This window comes from Sorex araneus, chromosome 8, assembly GCF_027595985.1.
Source record: "Sorex araneus isolate mSorAra2 chromosome 8, mSorAra2.pri, whole genome shotgun sequence".
In the NCBI taxonomy this organism is placed as follows: Eukaryota; Metazoa; Chordata; class Mammalia; order Eulipotyphla; family Soricidae; genus Sorex; species Sorex araneus.
Genome location: NC_073309.1, coordinates 38,139,234 through 38,161,231, shown reverse-complemented (window position 1 = coordinate 38,161,231; position 21,998 = coordinate 38,139,234). Strand labels below are relative to the sequence as shown.

The 21,998-nt window shown below is 53.9% G+C and overlaps 1 protein-coding gene and 1 non-coding gene across 2 annotated transcripts in view; one reads left to right on the top strand and one right to left on the bottom strand.

Annotated features, from left to right (window-relative positions):
• The window catches only part of CEP89 (centrosomal protein 89), a 65,203-nt gene that overhangs the window by 2,046 nt on the left and 41,159 nt on the right, over positions 1-21,998 (top strand). The window contains exons 2-4 of the mRNA XM_055146504.1: positions 2,878-2,984; positions 12,481-12,639; positions 15,795-15,978. Of these exons, the coding sequence (XP_055002479.1) occupies positions 2,878-2,984; positions 12,481-12,639; positions 15,795-15,978 (450 nt within the window). The remainder of the gene's footprint in view (positions 1-2,877; positions 2,985-12,480; positions 12,640-15,794; positions 15,979-21,998) is intronic.
• LOC129406919 (U2 spliceosomal RNA) lies at positions 4,435-4,622 on the bottom strand. The gene has a single exon (XR_008631337.1). It is a non-coding gene; the product is annotated as a U2 spliceosomal RNA (small nuclear RNA).

The window sequence follows — 21,998 nt, the reverse complement described above, 5'->3', positions numbered from 1 at the left end:
GTCGACTGCCTGCAAGGCAAGCAAGCGCCATGCCCGCTGTACTGTCTCTCCGGCCCCCACCTTAACCCATTTCAAGTGGAGATTGCAAACCCCTCTGCCTTCTCTTCCCAGCCTCAGCCCTACCTCCTGCTGAGGCCACTCTGGACAGGTGCGGGGGTGAGGGGGGGTGGGGTGGTACAGTGAGGACCTGGGTAGAACATGCTTTCACAGTGCAGTTTGGCCAGCATGTATATTAAACTTTGATTGCATTTTTTTTGGGGGGGGGAACACACCCAGAAGCGCTCAGGACTTAACTCCTGGCTCTGCACTCAGGGATCACTCCTTGAGGGTTTGGGGGACCACAAGGGGTGCAGGGGATCAAACCCGGGTCAGCTGCATGCATGCAAGGCCAACGCCCTACCCCCTTTGATTGCACGATCGAGTCCTACCGTGTCCGGGTCCCCCCAGCTAACTGGCAGCCCATGGTCCTACGGTGTAAAGGACAACAGTGCCACTAGGATTTCTGCACAGAATGGGAGGGCTCCTCTCCTGAGGAGGCGCAGCCCCAGGGAGCGAGCGGCGCAAGGTCAGCCTGCAGAGTCGGTCTGGGGAGTGAGAGAAGGTTCTGGGTGCAGAGGAGCAGATTATTTGCTCTGTGGACTCTGGAAGCACCTCTGGGTGCTGCAGAGGCGGGCCTGGGTCCATCAGGAGGAGCAGTGGGCGACCACCACATTGCCTCTTGTCATGAGGGGCTGTCTGCAAGAAAGGTTCAGAGTGTGTATGTGTGTGTGTGTGTGTGTGTGTGTGTGTGTGTGTGTGTGTGTGTGTGTGTGTGTGTGTGTTATAAGAAACACCTAAAAACAAAGCAAGGGTCTGGGGAGATAATTCAGGGGTGAGAGGCATAAGCTTTGCACCCTGATTCCACCCTGATTCCATGGGCACCAGGTGTAGCCCTAATCCCCAGCCCCACTGCTCGGGAAGCCCTCAGACTTTTAAAAAATTTTTATAGTGAATCAGCGTGAGGTACAGTTACAGACTTACAAACTTTCGTGCTTGTGTTTCAGTCATACAAATGGTCGAGTGCCCATCCCTCCACCAGTGCCCATTTTCCACCACCAGTGGTCCCAGCATCCCTCCCACCACCCCCTCCCTGTCCTCCCTGCACCCCATCCCACCTCTGTGGCAGGGCATTCCCTTTTGCTCTCTCTCTCCTTGTGGGTCTTGTGGTTTGCAGTAGAGGTAGTGAGTGGCCATCATGTTCGGTCTATAATCTACTTCAGCCCGCATCTCCCATCCCGAATGGGCCCTCCTAGCACCCTTGACTTGGTGGTCCCTTCTCTCTCTGAGCTGCCTTTTCCCCCAGCATGCAAGGCCGGCTTCTAAACTATGGAGTAATCCTCCTGGTACTTATTGCTACTGTTCTTGAGTGTTAGACTTTTTTCTTTTTTTAAAAAACAAGGGATTAGACGCTGTCCTGAGAGCGAGTCAATAAAACAGGCTGCTATTTTATTGAATTGATGCTGCTAAGGGGGCAAAAGGGGACCATGGGACCCGGAAGAGGGCTCTGGCCCCTGGTGGCGGCCAAGGTAGCTCTGCAGGTTTGAAACAGTAATAGCCCTGCAGACTGTGGCAGCACAGTGCATGCATGATTACAGTTCGATTTTTTTTGCAGAATGATTTTATGCCACATCCAAAAATTTCTTGCTACAAAAAAAAAAAAACTAGAACTCATGATGCCTTTTGGGGACGATCTACCAAGTGTCAGCCCTGTAGTGTTCAAAGGTCACGAGTTGTCCCCTTGAACCATGGGGAGCAGGGGAGAAGGCCGCTGTGTACATCCTGACTGACAACGGTGGCAGGTGCCTGTGCCCCCCACAAGGCAGTGCCTCCCGTGGCCTGATGAGTCTCCCGGTGGCTTCACGAGTGGCCGCAGGGCTGCGCCGGCTCTGACCCAGCCGCTGTCCCAGCAGACTGTGTGCTCGTTTCCAGAACCCGGCCCCGAGGGCCCTGCTCCTTTCTGCTCTCGGGCGTTTCCTCTTCCAGGCTGGCTCTCCCACCCCCCTGCCCAGGTCTCAGAAGCCCCGCCCGGGTGTCTGTGGGCTTCTCAGGGGGCCTGAAGGAGCCCTCCCCGGGCCGCTCAGCCCTGGGTCCTTGGCTCCCTACTTCGGCTGTGGGGCTGGTGTTGGATGCCCGCCCTCCGTGTTCGGGGCACAGTGGGCCACCCCCTCAGACACTGAGAGACACCCCCCACCCCCCGCCCCGAGCCGATGCCAGGCCTTGACTCACAGAAGGCCCTTGCATTGCACACAGCCCACCTGGGTTCCATCTCTGGCACCCCACATGGTCTCCGGAGCACCGCCAGGAGTGATTCCTGAGTGCAGAGCCAGCAGTAAGCCCTGATCATTGTGGGGTGTGGCCTAAAAGACACAGACGTTTGCGGGGCTGGAGCGATAGCATAGCGGGGAGGGTGTTTGCCTTGCACGCGGCCAACCCGGGTTCGATCCCCAGCATCCCATGTGGTCCCCTCCAGCACCTCCAGGAGTGATTCCTGAGTACAGAGCCAGGAATAACCCCTGAGTGCATGAGCCAGGAGTAACCCCTGAGCATCGCCAGGTATGACCCAAAAAGCTAAAAAACAAAAACAAACCCCACAGACATTTGCCTGTATCAGGGTGGCCATCTGGCAGGGATAGGGGGGCTGTGTCCCCTGAGGCAAGGTGAGGTCCAGCTGGAGGGTGACCCGGGAAGGGGGTGGTCAGGGAAGCCCCTGAGAGGGCAGGGTGAGCAGTGATGGTGAGCTTGCTTACTCACCGGGGAGCGCGGGGGCCCCTCCTTGCGCCGGGCCCCGGGAAGGCAGAGGGGAGGCTCGCCCGTGACTCCTGTGTTTCCTTGGTGCAGAGACATATCGCCCATGGCCTTCTTCCCGCAGCCAGCATCGCCCCCAAGGCAGCCGTGCCCCGCACGCCGCCCCCCCGCAGCCCCAACCCGTCTCCAGAGAGGCCCAGGTGAGTTCCCGCGAGCCGGACTTCCCGCAGCTCTTGCCCAGCCACACACACACACACACACACACACACACACACACACACACACACACACACACACACACACACACACACACTGCATCTGGTGAGGGGCATCTGTCCATCCAGTGCCCCATCCTGGCACTCACTCACACTCACACACACACACACACACACACACACACACACACACACACACTGCAGCTGGTGAGGGGTGTCTGTCTCTCTTGGGGTACAGAGTTCTCCCCACTTGTTGTCACGGAACGCAACGAGAAGCTTTCAAATCATAGAGCATTAAAGTCTGAGTCTTTAGGTTAGCATATATATATAAGGGACATACATTTCATGCACATCCTTTTATTTTTTCTAACATGAGTTTGCTTTCAGAAAAACGGCTTTGCTGGGAGGAGAGGGATACATATTCCTTGCCAGAGCCGGGGACTCCCTCATCCTCCAGAGAGCCAACGGTCTTTATACCTAAGCGCCCTGCCTCTGCCGGGCATGTTTGGACTCTGTTGTATTCATAAGGACAAGGATTTTAAAAATAATTGTTATTTTAGGCCCCATGATTTACCAAGTTCTGCCTGCTTCCCCCAGTCCCCGGCCACCCAGGGATCACACCCGTAAGCCTCATTGACCACCCTCCAGAACTCAAGGCTGCTTCTGTATATATATATGACATATATATATATATATTATATATATATATATATATATTTGCTTCTTGGGGAGCCCGACAAGCTACTGAGAGTATCCTGCCCACATAGCAGAGCCTGGCAAGCTCCCTGTGGTGTATTTGATATGCCAAATACAGTAACAATAACAGGTCTCATCCCCCTGACCCTGAAAAGAGGCTCCAATCGTTGGAAAAACGAGTAAGGAGAGGCTGCTAAAATCTCAGGACTGGGACTAATAGAGACGTTACTGGAGCCCGCCCGAGTAAATCAATGAACAACGGGATGACAGTGATACAGCAATACAGTGATTTACAAAACTGTTATTCTAGGGTTCCACACACAAAGCATTCTAGCACCACACCGGACACCAGAGTTTCCCTCCACCCATTGTTCCAGTCTCTCCCCGTAGCCTGCCTTTGTGGGGAGCTTCCTACTGGAAGCTTCTGACTGGTTCTGTTTCTGTTGCCTTCGCGCATTTGTTATCCCTTACCGTGATTCCGTATGAGAGAGCTTAGTCTGTCTTCCCTCTTCTGACTGCACTCAGCATGATACTCTCCAGATCCATCCATGTAGTAGCAAATTGCAGGCTTTCATTTTTTTTTTCCCTCTTTGGCTAAGTAGTGTTCATGGTGTCTATATACCATAGTTTCTTTATCCTGTCATCTGTTCTTGCACACTTGGTTGTTTCCAGATTTTGGCTATCGTGAGTAGGCCTGCAATGAACAGAGGAGTGCAAAAGTCTTTTCTTTTCTTTCCTTTTCTCGGGCACCATTCCTGGAGGTGCTGCATTACCAGGCCGATGTGTGGAGTGGCTGGAGCAAGCGCCTGTTCCAGTCTCTGCCCCCCAACTCCATTTCATATATTGTCCTCGATAGATAGAGGATGTAGCAGGTAGTAATAAGAACAGATACTACACTCCATCTTAGCCAAAAGGCCGAGGAGCGATGCGAATGTCTTTTCTAAATAATTTTTGGGCCCTGGGGGTAGTTGCCAAGAAGTGGAGTTGCTGGGTCATCGAGAAGCTCAATTCCAAGTTCTTTGAGGCGTGTCCATATTTTTTCCAAAAAGTCTGGACTAGTCCGCATGCCCGCCAGCAATGAATGGTCGCCCCTTTTTTGCCCGCACGCATACCAGCACTGGTTGTTTTCGTCCTTTGTGATGTGTGGCAGACTCCCTGGGGTGAGATGATACCTCATTGTTGTTTTGATTTGCGCTTCCCTGGTGATCAGTGATGAGAGCATATTTCCATATGCCTTTTGGCCATCAGTTATGGCATTTTTGAGCTGGTTTCTGTTCACCTCTTCCCCTTATTTTTCAATGGGGATAGTTTATTTCTTTAAAATTTTTTTTTTTAAGTTTTATAAGGTTGTTTGTTCACAATAATTTCTTACATTCAATATTCTAACACCAAACCCACCACCATTACACCTTATCACCGCCATTATTTAGAATTTTCCCACCACCACCCAAGCCTGCCCCAAACGCAGATCCTAAATAATTTATTTTGTATTGCTTGTTCAGAGTAATCGACTAAAAAGGATCCAAAAAGGTTTTCTTAGAGGAAGGTGTATAAAGATTGTTGTGTCTCACCTTGGAGCCATGAAACCCTTGTATAAGAGATTACTAATATGTTATTACAGGTTGAGTCTTGTGTGTGTGTGTGTGTGTGTGTGTGTGTGTGTGTGTGTGTGTGTGTGTGTGTGTGTGTGTGTATTTTGATCCAGCTTAGCTGCCTATGTTACGCCCCATCAAATGTGGTGTGCTACTCTTGGTACATCAGTGGCATAGAGTATGAGATGTCACTCCATCCAAAATTTTAAATATGGTAATAGAGCTGGAGTTGCTGCAGCTTCTTGCTCTCTTTCAAGATTTATTTGTAAGTCTCTGGATCATTGATTAATGAACTTGCATGGTACCAGAGGCTGTTTGTGGGTGTGACCTCCAGGCCTCACAGGGAGAGGGGGGGGAGCCCATTCCCCCATTCCCTTGGGGATTTCCATCACAAAACTCGCATCCCTGAGTTTTTCAGCAGGTTCATTATCATGCGTGGGGCGCTTGTCCCGAGCCTGTAGTGTCCTGTGGTGTCCTGATCCGCTGTGAGCATGGTGGCGATTGAGTTCTAGAGGTTTTCAGCTGCCGGGCTTCTGTTGGGGTGGGTGATGGGCTCCCCCGCCCCACTCTGGGGTGGGGCTAGTTTATTTTCTTTATAAAGTTCTACCAGTGCTTCATGTATCAGGGATATATGTAGCCTAGTTGTTTCCTTTGCAGGGCAGAATCTTCTTAGTTTGATGCAATCCTCTTTGTTTACCTCGGCTTCCATTTGCTCAGTCAGTGCTGTGGAATCATCGAGGGCTCCTCTGGTTTCACTAGCATGCAGTGTTCTGTCTGTTTTCCTCAAGGTGCTGGCATATCTCAAGATATTTTCAGTTCTAAGGTCTGACATTAAGGTCTTCAGTCCGTTTTGATTTGACTTTTGTGCATGGTGTTAGAAAGGCGTCACCATTCACGAGTTAGCAAGAGAACTGATTTGCCGCCTTCTTTTCAGAGATAGTTGGAAAGGGAGGCGCTTCCCGACAAACACGCTTGGAAAGAATGTTGGTGTTCCGAGAATATCCCTTACCTACTTTTAATCCTCAGATCTTGTCCAGCGTGATCAATATTGCAAAGCACAGTGCCCAGAAGGGGGGGGAGGAGGAGTGGGAGAGAGGGGGAGAAAGAGGGAAGGGGGGAGAGAGAGAGGGGGAGGGAGAGAAGGAGAGAGGGAGGGAGGGGGGGGGGAAGCGCACCTGCTAAAGAGGCAGGCAGGGGGTGGGGGTGGGGACACTGGTGCTGGGAAATGTACACTGGTGAAGGGATGAGTGTTGGAATACTGTATGACTGAAATTCAATCATGAATGGTTTTTTAATGTTCTAGAAAAAATAAAAAATTTTAAAATTTAAGAAAAAAATTAAAAGGGGGTAAAAAACAATGTTGGAACAATAGCAACGCGGGTAGGGCGTTTGCTTTGCGTGGCCGACCCAGGTTCGATTCCCAGCATTCCTGAGCACTGCCAGGAGTAATTCCTGAGTGCAAAGCCAGGAGGTAACCCCTGTGCATCGCTGGGTGAGACCCAAAAAAAGTAAAACAAACATACAAGCAAACCAAAAAAAACCAACCACAATAACAATGGTGATGTTCCTTTGCGCTAGAGCAGTCCTGACAGGACTGTATTAAAGCGCCCTCTTGTGGTGCCTCCCTGTAGAGAGACCATAGCTTCCGGGCTGGAGCAATCGTGCAGCGGGTAGCTCGCTTGCCTTACATACGGCTGACCCAGGTTCAATCCCCAGCACCCCATAGGGTCCCCCAAGGCCACCTGGAGTGATCGCTGCTGAGCACAGAGCAAGGAATCAGCCCTGAGCACCCCCCCAAAAAAAAGAAAACCCTAACTAAACAGAGAAGCACCATTGCCTGTCTCCCGTCAAGGCCTGATGCCCGCCAGGGCCCAGCTCCCAGGCGCTGCTGTGTCACTGGGGCTGGTGGGTTTGGGCAGCGGCAGCGGCAGCCATGCCCGAGCCTTCCCGTCTCACGCACAAGCACCTACATACTGTTTCATGCCTGTAAGCCCTGGACTTCCGGGAAATCTCAAGTCTCGGGTGCCCGAGCTGCAGAAAAGTGCCGTTGGCTGGGGCACAGACCTTCCCTGCTGGAGCCCTGGCCTTGAGCTTGGCCACCTCCGGGTCCCCCAGCCCCTCTGGACTGACTCCCAGGCCGTGAGTGGGGAATGGGTCCCTGGGCGCGGCCAGCTGTGACTTCAAAACCAACTGCCACCACAGAGGCCTTCCCGGGTTACAAGCTGTCTTGGTTTGGGTTTGGTTTTAGGCCGCCTCTCGCACTCAGCGCGGGATTATAGTCAATCATTGATGCCCCAGATGATCAACGCGGCCTTAGAAAATCTGGCACATTTCGAGATATTTTCAGTTCCTAGCAGTAGAAACCGATCTTTGATATGTTTCTACTTCAGGTGGCGTAGGTTAGTGCGAGAACCTTAGAACAAGTCCCCATCCTTTGTGTTACTTTTTTTTTTTTTCTTTTTGGGTCACACCCAGTGATGCTCAGGGGTTACTCCTGGCTTTGCACTCAGGAATTGCTCCTGGCAGTGCTTGGGGGACCATATGGGATGCCGGGGATCGAATCCAGGTCGGCCGCGTGCAAGGCAAATGCCCTACCCACTGTGCTATCGCTCCGGCCCCCTTTGTGTTACTTTTATGTTTTAATGCTCTGTGTTACAAACTCCACAAGAGATCATTATTATTTTTGGTTTTTTTTTTGGGGGGTGGGGCTTTTTGGGTCACACATGGGGATGCTCAGGGGTTAGTTACCCCTGGTTCTGAACTCAGGAATTAGTCCTGACAGTGCTCAGGGGACCATATAGGTTGCAGGGGATTGAACCCCGGGTTGGCCATGTGCAAGGCCGCTGTACTGTCACTGTACTGTCACTCTGGCCCCTACTGTTTTTGTTTTAGCAGTCTTTTTTGTTGTTCTAAAAATAATTTTATTGGTCTATAATGGGCATACAACATCCTATATGTGTTTTTCCCCCACCCAGGAGTGTTTATTGAAACACTGTGATTTACAAATTGTTCATAGAGTTCGTTTTAGGCATACAACATTCCGACAACCAGTCCCATAATCAGTGTCCCCTTCCCGCCACCAATATTCCCAGGTACCCTCCCACCTCCCAGCCTATCCACTTGGCAGCCATATAACAAATTTATTAATATTACTTGATCCATTAAAACTTAAAGGAGTGGCTAAAGCAATAGCACAGTGGGTAGGGTGTTTGTCTTGCACGCGGCCCGAACCGGGTTCGATTCCCAGCATCCCATATGGTCCCAGAGCACAGCCAGGAGTAATTCCTGAGTGCAGAGCCAGGCGTAACCCCTGTGCATCACCATGTGTGACCCAAAAGCAAGAAAAAAAAAACCCCAAACTTAAAGGAATTGCAAATAAAATCATCAGAAAATAAATCAACAAAAGTAAATTAGTGATGATTAAGAGTTATGTGTTTTTGGGGCTGGAGCAATAGCACAGTGGGTAGGGCGTTTGCCTTGCATGCGGCCGGCCCTGGGTTCGATTCCCAGCATCCCATATGGTCCCCCGAGCACCGCCAGGAGTAATTCCTGAGTGCAGAGCCAGGGAGTAACCCCTGTGCATTGCCGGGTGTGACCCAAAAAGCGAAAAAAAAAATAGCTATGTGTTTTTAACCTTTCTTAATCTAGTAGAAGACAACTCTATGCACCGTTATGAGTGTTATACTCACTTCTGGCTCTGCACTCAGGGATCACTCCTGGCGGCCTCAGGGGACCATAGAGGATGCTGGGGATCAAACCTGGGTCAGGATCAAGGTCAGCCGCGTGTAAGGCAAGCACCCTACCGCAGTACGATTGCTCTGGCCCCCGCCCCCTGTTTTAGAAGTTTTGTAGGCTGTGCCTTTAGGCCTATATCCATTTTGAGTTAATATGGTGTGTGTGTGTGGCGGGGGGAGTGGAAATAGAGTGCAAACCCCATGTTACTCAGGGCCTACCCCTGATTCTATACTCTGGGGGTTGCTCCCGAGGGAACGTGGTGTTTAGGGTCAGATCTGAGCCTTCTGAATGTAAACTATGAGTTTTTCTCTCAGAACCTTGAGTTGTTTGATATAGGAAGTATAAATCTTCTTCTTCTTCTTCTTTTTCTTCTTCTTCTTCTTCTTCTTCTTCTTCTTCTCTCTTCCTTCTTCTTCTTCTTTCTTCTTTTCTTCTATCTCCTCCTCCTCCTCTTCCTCTTCTTCTTCTTCTTCTTCTTCTTCTTCTTCTTCTTCTTCTTCTTCTTCTTCTTCTTCTTCTTCTTCTTCTTCTCCTTCTTCTTCTCCTTCTCCTTCTCCTTCTCCTCCCTCCTCCTCCTGCTCCTCCTCCTTCTCCTCTTCCCCTCCTCCTCCTCTTCTTCCCCTTCTTCTCTCTCTTTCTTCTCCTCTTTCTTCTCCTCCTTCTCCTCCTCCTCCTCCTCCCCCCTCCCCTCCCTTCTCCCCCCTTCCCCTCCCCCTCCCTCCCCCTCCTCCCCCCTCCCTTTCTCTCCTTCCTTCTCCTCCTCCTCCCCCCTCCTCCCCTCCTCTCTCCTCTCTCCTTTCTCTTCTTTCTTCTTCTTTGTATATGGCTAGCCAATCATTCCAGTACTATTTGATAAAAAGGCTATTGCATTAATGAATTATAACCAAAAATTAATGGCTTAAGACATGGCTGAATAGGGCTAGGCAGACAACCCAAAGGCCTGGAGCCCAGGATTTCATCCTTGGCACCATAATCAGTCATAACTCAGAAACTGCTGGACATGTGCCTGAGCCCATGCCAGAAAAAAAAAAAGACACCGATACAAACAGTCTTCTGAAAACTTGCATCTCACAATTCCACAGTGATTTTTCCTTTTTTGCATTCGTTTTGGTTTATTCACTGTTATTTTGCTTCCAGTATCTTTTTTTTTCTTCTGGAACATATAATCTGTTTTACTCTCAGCAGTGTAATTTCGATATCTTTTAAGCTAAAGTCTTCTTTATAATCTTCCATCTCCCTATTTAGCTTTCGGAATATGTGGAAGACGGTTATTATAACTGTCTTCGGTTTCCTTCTCTGCTAACTCCCAACGTCAGTGCTCAGTGCTGAGTGGTTTTGATGGCTTCTTCTTATTTTTTATGGGTCGTGTTTTCCTGTTTGTCTGCATGGCCTGGTCATCTTCGGTTGAATACTAGACATCGTTGTGAGTTTCGTCTTACTGAATGCTGGACATTGCTGTTTTACGTTGTGAGTTTCACTTCGGGATGGAGTCAAGTTCCTTGGAAACAGTCTGATCTTTTGGGTCTGGCTCCTGTGGTAATTTTTTGGAGGAGTCTGGGGCAGTGCTCCATCTGGAACTAGTTACTGTCCGTTTCAGTCTAAGACCTGCGGGAGTCCTGCACCCGGGCACTGTCATTTCCCCTGTCCATCTGGTGGGGCGGGGGACTGTCCCCAGCCACGCCTAAGTGCCTGGCATTGTTCCTGTGATCCTGGGTTTTTTTTGTCTTGTTTTGGTTTTTGTTTGGGGGTCACACCCAGATGTGCTGAGGGGTGACTCCTGCCTCTGCACTCAGGGATTACTCCTGGAGGTGCTCAATGATCATATGGGGTCCAGGGATCAATTCTGCTTGGCTGCGTTCCAGGCAAACACCCTCCCTCCTATCTTATCTCTGGCCCCTCCTGTAACCTTTGAACCCCCACCCTGGTGGTTTGCTCCCACGTGCACCCGAGGGCCACTGTGCTGAGCGCTCAGGGGCACCTTCTGCAGAACTGCAGAGTCTCCGTGTAGTGCTCTCCCATCCAGTGCTCAGCCCTTAAGAAGGGTAGCTTTTGGGGTGGAGTGCCGGGAGAATGAGTCAGGTGTTTTGCCTTGCCTGCAGCCAGCCAGGGTGCCGTCCCCCAACATGCCATAGTCGCCCCTGAGCCCCACCAGGAGTGATCCTGGAGCACAGAGCCAGGAGTCCACCCATTCCCCCACCCCAACCCACCCCCAAAAAGCCCCTGAGCACAACTGGGTGGGGATCAAAATCAAGACCCAGACAAAAGAAAACCAAAAAACCACTTGCAAGTTATCCAAAGCGAGACTAGATAGAGGGAATGTATGTACTGAATCTGGCCCTCCCGCCCGAAGGGGAAGGCCAGAGAGATAGGCCTGTAATTCTGCTGGGCTCCACGGCCACGCCCGTGATTCTCCAGAGCCCGTCTGCGGTGGGGGCTCAAACAGGACTGCCACATTGGCCAACCACTGCTCTCCCTCAGGGTCCCCAACGTGCCTTTCAAAAAACCTTTCAAACACACACACACACACACAGACACACACACCACACACACAGACACACACCACACACACAGACACACACTACACACACAGACACACATAGACACACCACACACCACACACATGCACACACAGACACACACACCACACACAGACATACACACCACACACACACAGACGCAGACACACAGACACACACCACACACAGACACACACACGCCACACACAGACGCACACACACAGACACACAGACACACACCACACACACAGACACACACACGCCACACACAGACGCACACACACAGACACACACACACCACACACACAGACACACCACACACCACACACCTGCACATGCACACACAGACACACACACCACACACAGACACACAAAGATGCAGACACACACCACACAGACACACACACCACACACAGACACACACAGACGCAGACACACACAGACACACACCACACACACAGACACACACACGCCACACACAGACGCACACACACAGACACACACACACCACACACACAGACACACCACACACCACACACCTGCACATGCACACACAGACACACACACCACACACAGACACACAAAGATGCAGACACACACCACACAGACACACACACCACACACAGACACACACAGACGCAGACACACACAGACACACACCACACACACAGACACACACACCACACACGCACACGCACACATGCACACGCACACACACAGACACACACCACACACAGACACACACACACCATACACACAGACACACACACCACACACAGACGCACACACACAGACACACACACACACACGCACACGCACACGCACACACACACATGCCCGCAGGAAGCTGCTGGGCCATGGCCATGGTCAGAGAGGAGCTGCTTTCCCTCCCCGTCCACGCGTCTGGCCGCCCCATCTCAGCGACCTTGTTTCCATCTGCAGGTCGGCGCTGGCCGCGGCCATTCTCGCCACGACCTTGACTGGCCGCACCGTGGCCATTCCCCAGCCGCGCCGGAGATCCCAGTCCGAGGGCGACACGACCGACGCCGACCCCGATGGGCTCATCCACCCCTACGCCACCACCGCCGAGCTGAGGCCTCAGTACGGAGCAGGGGGGCGGGGTGGAGGGCGGGGCGGGGGAGCTGAGGCCTCAGTAAGGAGCAGGGGGGCGGGGTGGGGGGCGGGGGCGGGGGAGCTGAGGCCTCAGTAGGAGCAGGGGGGCGGGGTGGAGGGCGGGGGCGGGGGAGCTGAGGCCTCAGTACGGAGCAGGGGGGCGGGGTGGGGGGGCGGGGGCGGGGGAGCTGAGGCCTCAGTACGGAGCAGGGGGGCGGGGTGGGGGGCGGGGGCGGGGGAGCTGAGGCCTCAGTAGGAGCAGGGGGGTGGGGTGGGAGGCGGGGGCGGGGCACATAGCGGTGCGGGGCGCGGGCCTGCCCCCGGCTCTCGCCTGGTTGGGTCCTGGCAAAGCTCAGGCCATTTCCTTTTTTTTTTTTTTCTTAAATTCAAAAAGAATTTCTAAGATGTCTCTGTCCCTGCGGCACGCCCTGGGCTGCGGTGTCACGGGCCCCCTGAGCGCGGGCTGCTGCATCCTCCTGGGCCCCACTTTCCTCGTGCTGCTCACACATGTTCTTTGGGGTTTTTTGAGTCTTGCTCTTTGGACCTTACTGTGCAGCGCTCAAGGCTTATTCCTGGCGCAGTGCTCAGAGATCACTCCTGGCGAAGCTCGAGGGGCATTGCCAGGGGCTACACCTGGGTGGGTGGCGTGCGGAGCAGTGGCCCTGCCCACCGGCCAGCTCGCTCCGGCCCTCCTGCAGCGGCTTTCAGGGGCGCACACAGTAGGGCAGCGGTGCGGCGCTACTCTCAGAGGGACTCCCGGAGTTTCCCACCCCCTCGGCAGCAGGGCCCCCCCTCGCAGTCCCCCTCAGCGCCCTGTTGCCCACCCCTCTGGGTGATTTTGCCTTATCCCGTCCTCTTTGGCGTGAGCAGGCCTCGGGGGTCTGGAAGGCCCCCACCCAGAGGGGAGTGGCGGGGGGTGAGCCTGGATGATGCATGAAGAAGGAAGGATGTGCTGGGGGAGGGGGAGGGTCACCAGAGACGGGGACTGGAGATGGGCCTGGGCCACTCTTGCCCCGAGGCACTCGGGAGGACACTAAGGGTCTGGGACACCTGAGGCGGAGGAGGATATTTGACCAATTTGTCTGTTGAATTGGCTGGAGCGATAGCACAGCGGGTAGGGCGTTGGCCTTGCACGAGGCCAACCTGGGTTTGATTCCTCTGTCCCTCTCGGAGAGCCCAGCAAGCTACCGAGAGTATCCCACCCGCACGGCAGAGCCTGGCAAGCTCCCTGTGGCATATTCGATATGCCAAAGACAGTAACAACAAGTCTCACAATGGAGACGTTACTGGTGCCCGCTCGAGCAAATCGATGAACAATGGGACGACAGTCTGTTTAATGGTTATTTTTACTCAAATGTTTTTTTGCTTTGGGCCAGATCCGGTGATACTCAGGGGTTACTCCTGGTTCTGTGCTCAGGGATCACTCCTGGGGTGTCGGGGGACCCTAGAGGGTGCCGGGGATCTAACCCGGGTAGGCTGCATGCAAGGCAAACGCCCCACCCACGGTACAATAGCTCTGGCCCCAATTTGATTCAGTTTTGTAGTTATTTTTTTTTCCTCCTGTGTCCCCCAGCCCCTGCCCCGGTAATAAGATCTGACAACCTGTAACTCTATATTTGTCATTATTGTCAAATCTAGAAAGATCTTTCTTATTTGTGCATTTATGTAAATGCTCACATGTCTTGCCAGGGCATGTTTATATTTGAGTTTGTTTTTTTTTTTTAACATATTGTTTGTTTGGGGGCCTTACCCAACAGTGCTGAGGACTTATTTCTGGATCTGAGCTCAGGGATCCCCTCCTGGCAGGCTTGGGAGACCACGTAGGGTGCCAGGGATCAAGCCCGGGCTGGCCGTGTGCAAGGCAAGTGCCCTACCCCCTGTACTATTGTTCCAGCCCCCGAGGGGTTTTAATAAAGAAAAAAAAATTAAATTTGTGGCACCGTGATTTACAGCCTGTTTAATTATCAGGCTTCCTGCTTACAACATTCCTGTGCCGCGTGGAGCTGTATATTCTTTGGCTCTCCCCAGCAGTGCTCGGGGCTCCTCCTGGCTGTGTGTTTGAGGGTTGCTCTGGTCACCCTCGGGGGACGCTGCAGGGTCCGGGTCAGAGCCAGGCCTCCCGCATGCACAGCCTGTGCCCGGCCCTTCGAGAGCTCTCTCTCCCCAGCCTCGGGCCTGAAGCTCCTTGCTTCAGCCTTGGAGGGCCACCCCCGGGCTCCGCACGTCCGAGGCCCGAGCCTCATCCCCAGCCCCGGCTGTAACAGGGTAGAAAATTGTGACCCATGAAATGATTGTCGGTGTGCGTCAGAACACAGCACACGGGCATCCATCAGAAACCGCAGTGTACCACAGAGTGGTCTCACTGGGTTTCACTCCGGGGGCGTTGACAGCTATGAAGGGGAGGGGGTTGGCGAGGGGATGAAGCCGGGAGAAGGGCTGACTAATGCTGGTGTCCGAACTGAACTCGGTGCCTCTGAAGGTCATTTTCAGGAGCTTGTTGACTATGTTCGCAGTGATATTAGTAGCACAAGCCTAGGTAAAAAAAACTACAAAGAACTGCTGGGAAAGTCCAGCAGGTGGGGTGCCGGCCTTGTCCGCAGCACACCCGGGTTCCATCCCTAGCCCCCAGACGGTTCCCGGAGCACCGCCAGGAGTGATCCCTGAGTGCAGAGCTAGGAGTAAGCCCTGAGCGCCACTGGACGTGGCGTAAAAACAAAACGAACAACCCCCCACCCTCACCCCAAACTACCCCAAAGCTGACCAACCAGACAAAACCCCAAACCAGGAATGCTGGGAGTTGGGGGCTGGAGCAATAGCACAGCGGGGAGGGCATATGCCTTGCACACGGCCGACCCGGGTTCGATTCCCAGCATCCCATCCCATATGGTCCCCAGAACACCACCAGGGGTAATTCCTGAGTGCAGAGCCAGGAGTAACCCCTGAGCATCGCCGAGTGTGACCCAAAAAGAAAAAAAAAAAAATGCTGAGAGCGATGAAAGGGCCGGGATAGCGGGAGCCTTCGCCTTTGCCGCGTCTGTTCCTAACCGAGCTGGAAGCCGGTGTTGGGGCCGGGAGACTGTGCGTGTGGGTGGTGGTACCGGCCGGCGCGGGCTCCTCATTGTCCTCTCTGATGTTCCCAACAGGCAGAGCTGGCAGAGCGAGGCCGGGCGCAGGGCCTCCTTGCCGTCCTTCTCGGCACTGGGCTACGCAGAGGAGGACTCCAGCTCGCAGCTGTGCTCCAGCAAGGAGGAGTCGGGGCCTGGGGGCGCTGGCCCAGCTGAGGGCGCCCGGGGCGCAGCCGTGTATGCCCTGCCCTGCCGGAACCAGGTGCTGGTCCCTTTCCAGAAGCTTCCCTGCGCTTGCCATGAGCCTCACTTGGCTAGGAGAGATGCGTGAGATTTTCTTTCTTTCTCTCCTCTCCTCCCTGGGATAACTTATCTTGGACACTTCACTTTTCACGGTGTCCTCCGAGCTTACTCTGACCCTGTGCTCAGGGGTCACTCCTGGCAGGGCTTGGGGGGCCATAGGCAGTGCCATGGATTTTTTTTTTAAATTTTATTGAATCCCCATGAGATAGTTACAAGCTTTCATGTTTGGGTTATAATCTCACAATGATCAAACACCCATCCCTCCACCAGTGCACATTCCCCACCACCGATATCCCAGGTATACCCCCCCTTTCCCACCCTTCCTCTGCCTCCATGGCAGACAATATTCCCCATACTCTCTGTCTACTTTGGGGCATTATGGCTTGCAACACAGACACTGAGAGGTGATCATGCTTGGTCCATTATCTACTTTCGGCACACATCTCCCATCCCGACTGATTCCTCCAGCCATCATTTTCTTAGTGATCCCTTGCAGTGCTGTGGATTAAACCTGGGTATGCCGCGTACAAGGCCAGCCCCACTGTGTCCATTTCTTTTAAAAAAAACCTTTTTTTTTTTTCAGTTTAAACACTGCGATTACAAAGTTGTTTCAATGATTTGTTGCAGGCATTCAATATTCCAACCCCAATCCCCCCACCATTGTCCCCATTTTCCCAACCACCCCTCACGTCTGCCCCTGTAGCAGGCCCATGCAATTCTTTGTTTTATATTGATTATTATTACCACTAAATGGCTAATGGAAGGATCAAAAAAAATAATTCAGTAAAAGAAAATTGGCGAAAATGGTTCTGTCTCACCATGGGGACATTCAGTCCTTGTCTGAGGATGTCCTGAGCTGTTGCTAGTTGAGCCTCCTGTGTCACTCCTTCTGTTCGTCAAGCTATTTGGTCAGCTTCTGTGGTCCATTTGCATCTGGTCTGGCCTGCTTCCCCTGGGGTATTAGGGTCGTAGAGTGTGAAGATGTGGCGTGGCCGCAAATGTGACCACGCACTCTGGAAAATTCAGAACATTTCACTGGGCGGTGAACTTACATGGTGGCAGTTGAGGGATGTCGGTCTGGGTGCCTGGGCCCCTGGAAGTGTGGGGGGGTGTGGGGTGGGGAGGGGCTCTCTGCCCCCACCCCGAGAAGGCCCAGAATTCTCAACTGGCGTACCTGACATTTTTGGCAGTTTGGCATCTCTGTCGCTCTCGGTCGTGAGGAGGTGGAGTCTGGCCGTGTATCTTGAGAATTCTTTGTGGCTAGTGGACGTCTTCTGAGATTGAGTCATGCATCCATGAAGCTGGACCAATAGATGAGCTGCCATGGCGGCAGGGGTGGGTAGTGGGTGTGGCTCTCCTTAGGCTAAGGTTTGAAGCTCCTTCCTTTATCTTTCAAAGATAAACAGGGGCTGGAGCTGTAGCACAGCAGGTAGGGTGTTTGCCTTGCACGTGGCCGTCCCGGGTTCGATTCCCAGTGACCGACCCAGGTTCGATTCCCGGCATCCCATATGGTCTCCCAAGCACCGCCAGGGAGTAGTTCCTGAGTGCAAAGCCAGCAGTAACCCCTATACATAGTTGTGTGTGACCAAAAAGCAGGAAAAAAAAAAAGATAAACATCTTCACATGCTCCCCATAGATTTTTCACCCGGTGCTCAGAACCCTGCTCCTCTTGTGACCCCGGAAGCTGCTTCCCTCTCATTTCGCCAGCATCAGTAAGCGCCACTCTGCAAACTCCCGACTGACAGCAGGAACGTCCCTTCAGCGGAGCGGACTTCGGGGCCACTCCTGGCAGTGCTTGGGGGACCATGTGGTGCTGGCAGTGGAACCTGTGGAGCTGTCCCCTGCCCGTGCAGCTGACATTCTTTGGGTGCTGCCCTTTGGTGGGCACTGCTCTCCCACTGACTCAGAATGGTAGGTTCCAGTCCCGGCCAGGGCACTCGTGGGGAGCCAGGGGCCAGAGGAGCCCCTCTCTCCGCCATTGCGCAGCTGCTGTGGTGCTCGCGCTGTGCTCACGGCTTGGAACTGGCGTGGGCCGTGTCCTTCGTGGGAAAGGGGCCCCCCATCACTTCTTTGTCCTCCCTTTTTTGCCATCCAGTGCAACTTGCCATTTGTAGGACTACATGCAGACTTAGGAACAAGCAGTATTTGTTTTGATTCACTGTATCACCGTATCAGTGTCATCCCATTGTTCATTGAGTTGCTCTAGCGGGCACCAGTAACGTCTCCATTGTGAGACTTGTTACTGTTTTTGGCATATCGAAAATGCCACAGGTAGCTTGCCAGGCTCTGCTATGCGGGCGGGATACTCTCGGTAGCTTGCCAGGCTCTCCGAGAGGGGTGGAGGAATCAAACCTGGGTAGGCCGCGCACAAGGCAAACGCCCTACCCGCTGTGCTGTCGCTCCAGCCCTTTGTTTTGATTAGCTTGTGATATGTAGAATCCCACGGCAAGTGATGGTAGGGAGCGTAGTATGAAGGATCCTTCCGTGAGTCTCTCAGGGACTGGATTTCACTTCCCGGCATGTACAGACGTTAGCACGCAGAGTGCGGTTCCTCTGTCACGGGACACTGGCACAGCAGGCAGCTGCAGAGAACCCAGAAGGGATTCTGCGACCAGGTGCCGAGGTGCCAAGGGAGCCACCAAGGCTGTCCTTTCTGCCCAGGGCTCGGGACTACGGTCACCAGGAGAGGTGTCCTGTCCAGCTGTTGGGGAAGTGGGTCGTGTGGCCATGTGCTCCTTAGAACAGCGGATAGTGACCTCCGTGACCTCCCTGTGGTCTGCAGGACGGACAGACGTCTGCGCCTCTGTGTTTCTCAGCAGCTCTGTTCTGCCGTCACCGGGACCTGTGTGCATAGGGACTGTCTTGGTTTTATTCTGGGGTCACACCTGGGGATGCTGGGGGACTGTGGGACCCGGGCCTCCCTCGTGCAGAGCATGTCATCTGAGCTGTTTTTTTGGCCCAAGGAAATCTTGTCATTGGAAAGTAGAGCAGGTGTTTGAGCACTGCTGGGAATAAGGAGGGGGCCCACGGAGGGGGAGTGACTCAGGGCCAGCACTCCGGGAGACTTCCGGCACCGTTGCGATTGCCTTTCCTTCCTTCTTCCTTCCTTCTTCCTTCCTTCCTTCCTTCCTTCCTTCCTTCCTTCCTTCCTTCCTTCCTTCCTTCTTCCTTCCTCCCTCCTCCCTCCCTCCTTCCCTCCTTCCTTCCTTCCTTCCTTCCTTCCTTCCTTCCTTCCTTCCTTCCTTCCTTCCTTCCTTCCTTCCTTCCCTCCCTCCTCCCTCCCCCCCCCTCCCTCCCTTCCTCCCTCCCTCCCTCCCTTCCCTCCCTTCCTTCCTCCTTCCCTGCCTTCCTGACTTCTTTCTTCTTGCTTTCTTCTTTCTTTTCTCTTTCTTTCATTCTTCCTTTTGGTGGGAGGGTCATGCCTTTTGATACTCGGGAATCACTCTTGGTGGTGCTCAGGCAAGTGCTTTGCCCCTGTTCATTGATTTCCTGTTAGTTGTATCGTCCATATTCTGCAGCCCTACAAGTGCCTTTTCTGTGATCCATCCACCGCCTCTTCTCCCCCCGCCCGCACACAATATTTTGTTTTATTTTGGCCTCCCAATAAAGGGCAACATCTGGTGATGTTCAAGAGGTCACATGGTGCTGGGGACTGAAACTGGGTCAGCAAATGCCCTACCCCCTGCACTCTCTCCCTGGGCTTCGCTAAATTCTTTTTTGTTTTTTCTTTTTTGGGTCAGACCCGGAGATGCTCAGGGGTTACTCCTGGCTCGTGCACTCAGGAATTACTCCTGGCAGTGCTCGGGGGGACCATACGGGATGCTGGGAATTGAACCCGGGTTGGCCGCGTGCAAGGCAAAGGCCCTACCCACTGTGCTATCATGCTATCACTTCAGCCCTGCGCTAAACTCTTTTAACGTAGAAAATAATACAGCACTACCCATGTCTTTATTCTCCAGACTGGCTGAGTGCTAGCTGGATAGTATTTTCTACTGACTGACTTATTTGTTTTGGGGCCACACCCGACTCAGTGTTTGTTCTGGCTCAGTACTCAGGGGCCGCCACGCCAGGCAGTGTTCAGAGACCAGGTGGTGCCAGGGAGTGACCCGGGATCCCCGTGTGCAAAGCCTGTGCTCAGCCTGTTGAGTTTTCACCAGGAGTAACCTCCTTCCCCCAGCACTGCGCTGGGGATGCTCGAGATGAGGGCAAGATAACGCTTCTGGACATGGTCCCCCAAGGACAGTCAGAGTGTTTTGACATTTTCCCGTTGACATTTTACTTTAAGATGGATCCATGTTCATTGATTTCCTGTTAGTTGCCTCGTCCATCTTCGGGAGTGTAGCGCCGTGTGCCGGATCATTCCCTCTAAAGCCGTCGTCCCCTAGTGACCCTCCCACCCGGGGGCGTGCGGAGCCTCTGCGTGTCTCCGCGTGTCTGGAAAGCCCGTCCTGCCGTTGTCGGACCCGCCAATGATGCTTGAGCTAAGGGTCCCTTCAGTTGGAGGGAGGGTCCCACCTCGTAGGGGACAGTGGGTGGCACGGCCTGCCGGCTGGGTCTCAGCACCTGCTAGGGGCCAGGGAGCCTTCATGCCCCTTCTCAGTCACTTCACCTCTCGGAGGGCGTGTGAAGAAGTCGGTTCCGGGACTTGCCCGGGGCCTCCCAGTCTCCCTGGGGAGAATCAGAGTTTGTGGGTCCTTCCCTTTGACGCAGAGCCACTGGCCGCAGGCACCCCGCGCCCTCTCCTCCCCCAGGAAACCTGTTAGACGGGAAGCCTTCGTTTGGAAGGGGCCAGCCGGCATGCGGAGCTGCTGTGTGTCCACTAGATGGCGCCAGGCCTTCCAGAATCCAGTCTTCCCTTGAGTTCCCACAGACATCCTAAAATGAGGCAAACAGGTTATCCTCTAATCCTTTTCGCATCATCCCTCCTTCCTCTACAGCCAACTCGTCCACGCTAGCGAGGTAAGGAAGGAAGCCGCCGGCCACTGGAGTTACTATTTTCTCCCGATGCAGAGAAACGGCCCGACCGCGGGAAACAAATCCTGTTTCGGCAGCTTTTCTGAAGGTGCCAGCAGAGCGAGGCCGGGGGAGCAGAGGGGGCTTACACAGAGGCAGAAGGAAGCCGAAAGACGAGAGGTTCCCAAATGCCCCTCGGAGCTGGCGCCTGGGGTTCCTTCAGGCTTCCCGGTCCTGCTTCGGGGTCGCCGGCGAGCGCACACGGCATTCCACTGGCCCAGCCCTGTGGTTCCCGGCTGCCCTTGGGCATTTCAGGAACGGACCACCGTCTTGTGAGCCCCCCGAAGTTCACCTGCACTTGATGTGCCCCCGTCACACACAGACAGACACGTCGGTGGGGTGGGGGCGGGGTGTGGAGCTCATTGCCTGCTCGTCTCTGTGCTGACGGCTGTGTGTGAGCAGGACCCCCACAGCAGCACTGGAAGCCCCTCAGCCCGCCAGGCTCCCAGCCGCCTCCCCCTGCAGTTTGCAGACGCCCTGAGGGCGAGCTCTACTTCCTCCCCTGAGTTGGGACCCCTTATGTGGACCCTTAGTTGGTTTTTCCCATTGTGTCACATCCGGGGTCCCTCTACCTTACGGATCACCAGGGCCCCTGCTGGAGTCAGTCCTGGGCTCCCTGGCACACTTTTGCTCTCCCCATGGGACTCTTTCCCCCCCAATCTCGTGAAGGGTCTGGACTGTCCCACCATGACTGTGGAAGGCTGTTGGTAGCCCCGGGAGATGAGGAGGGCAGCGAGGAGGCGCCGTGTGCCGTGTGGGCTCCTGTGCGGCCCCTGCGCATCCTGGGGTCGGTCCTGTCCCTGCTCCCCCTTGCAGGAGCCGCTGCTCCCTTGCTCCTTCCCTGTGTCCTCCCCTCGGCTCCCGGTCCCGGGGCTCAGCGGGCCTGGCAGGCTCCTTTGGCGGGTGTTTGAACTCTGTGCGTAACTCGTTGTGTGTTCTTCCACACCCGACTTCAGCGTGGGGCGT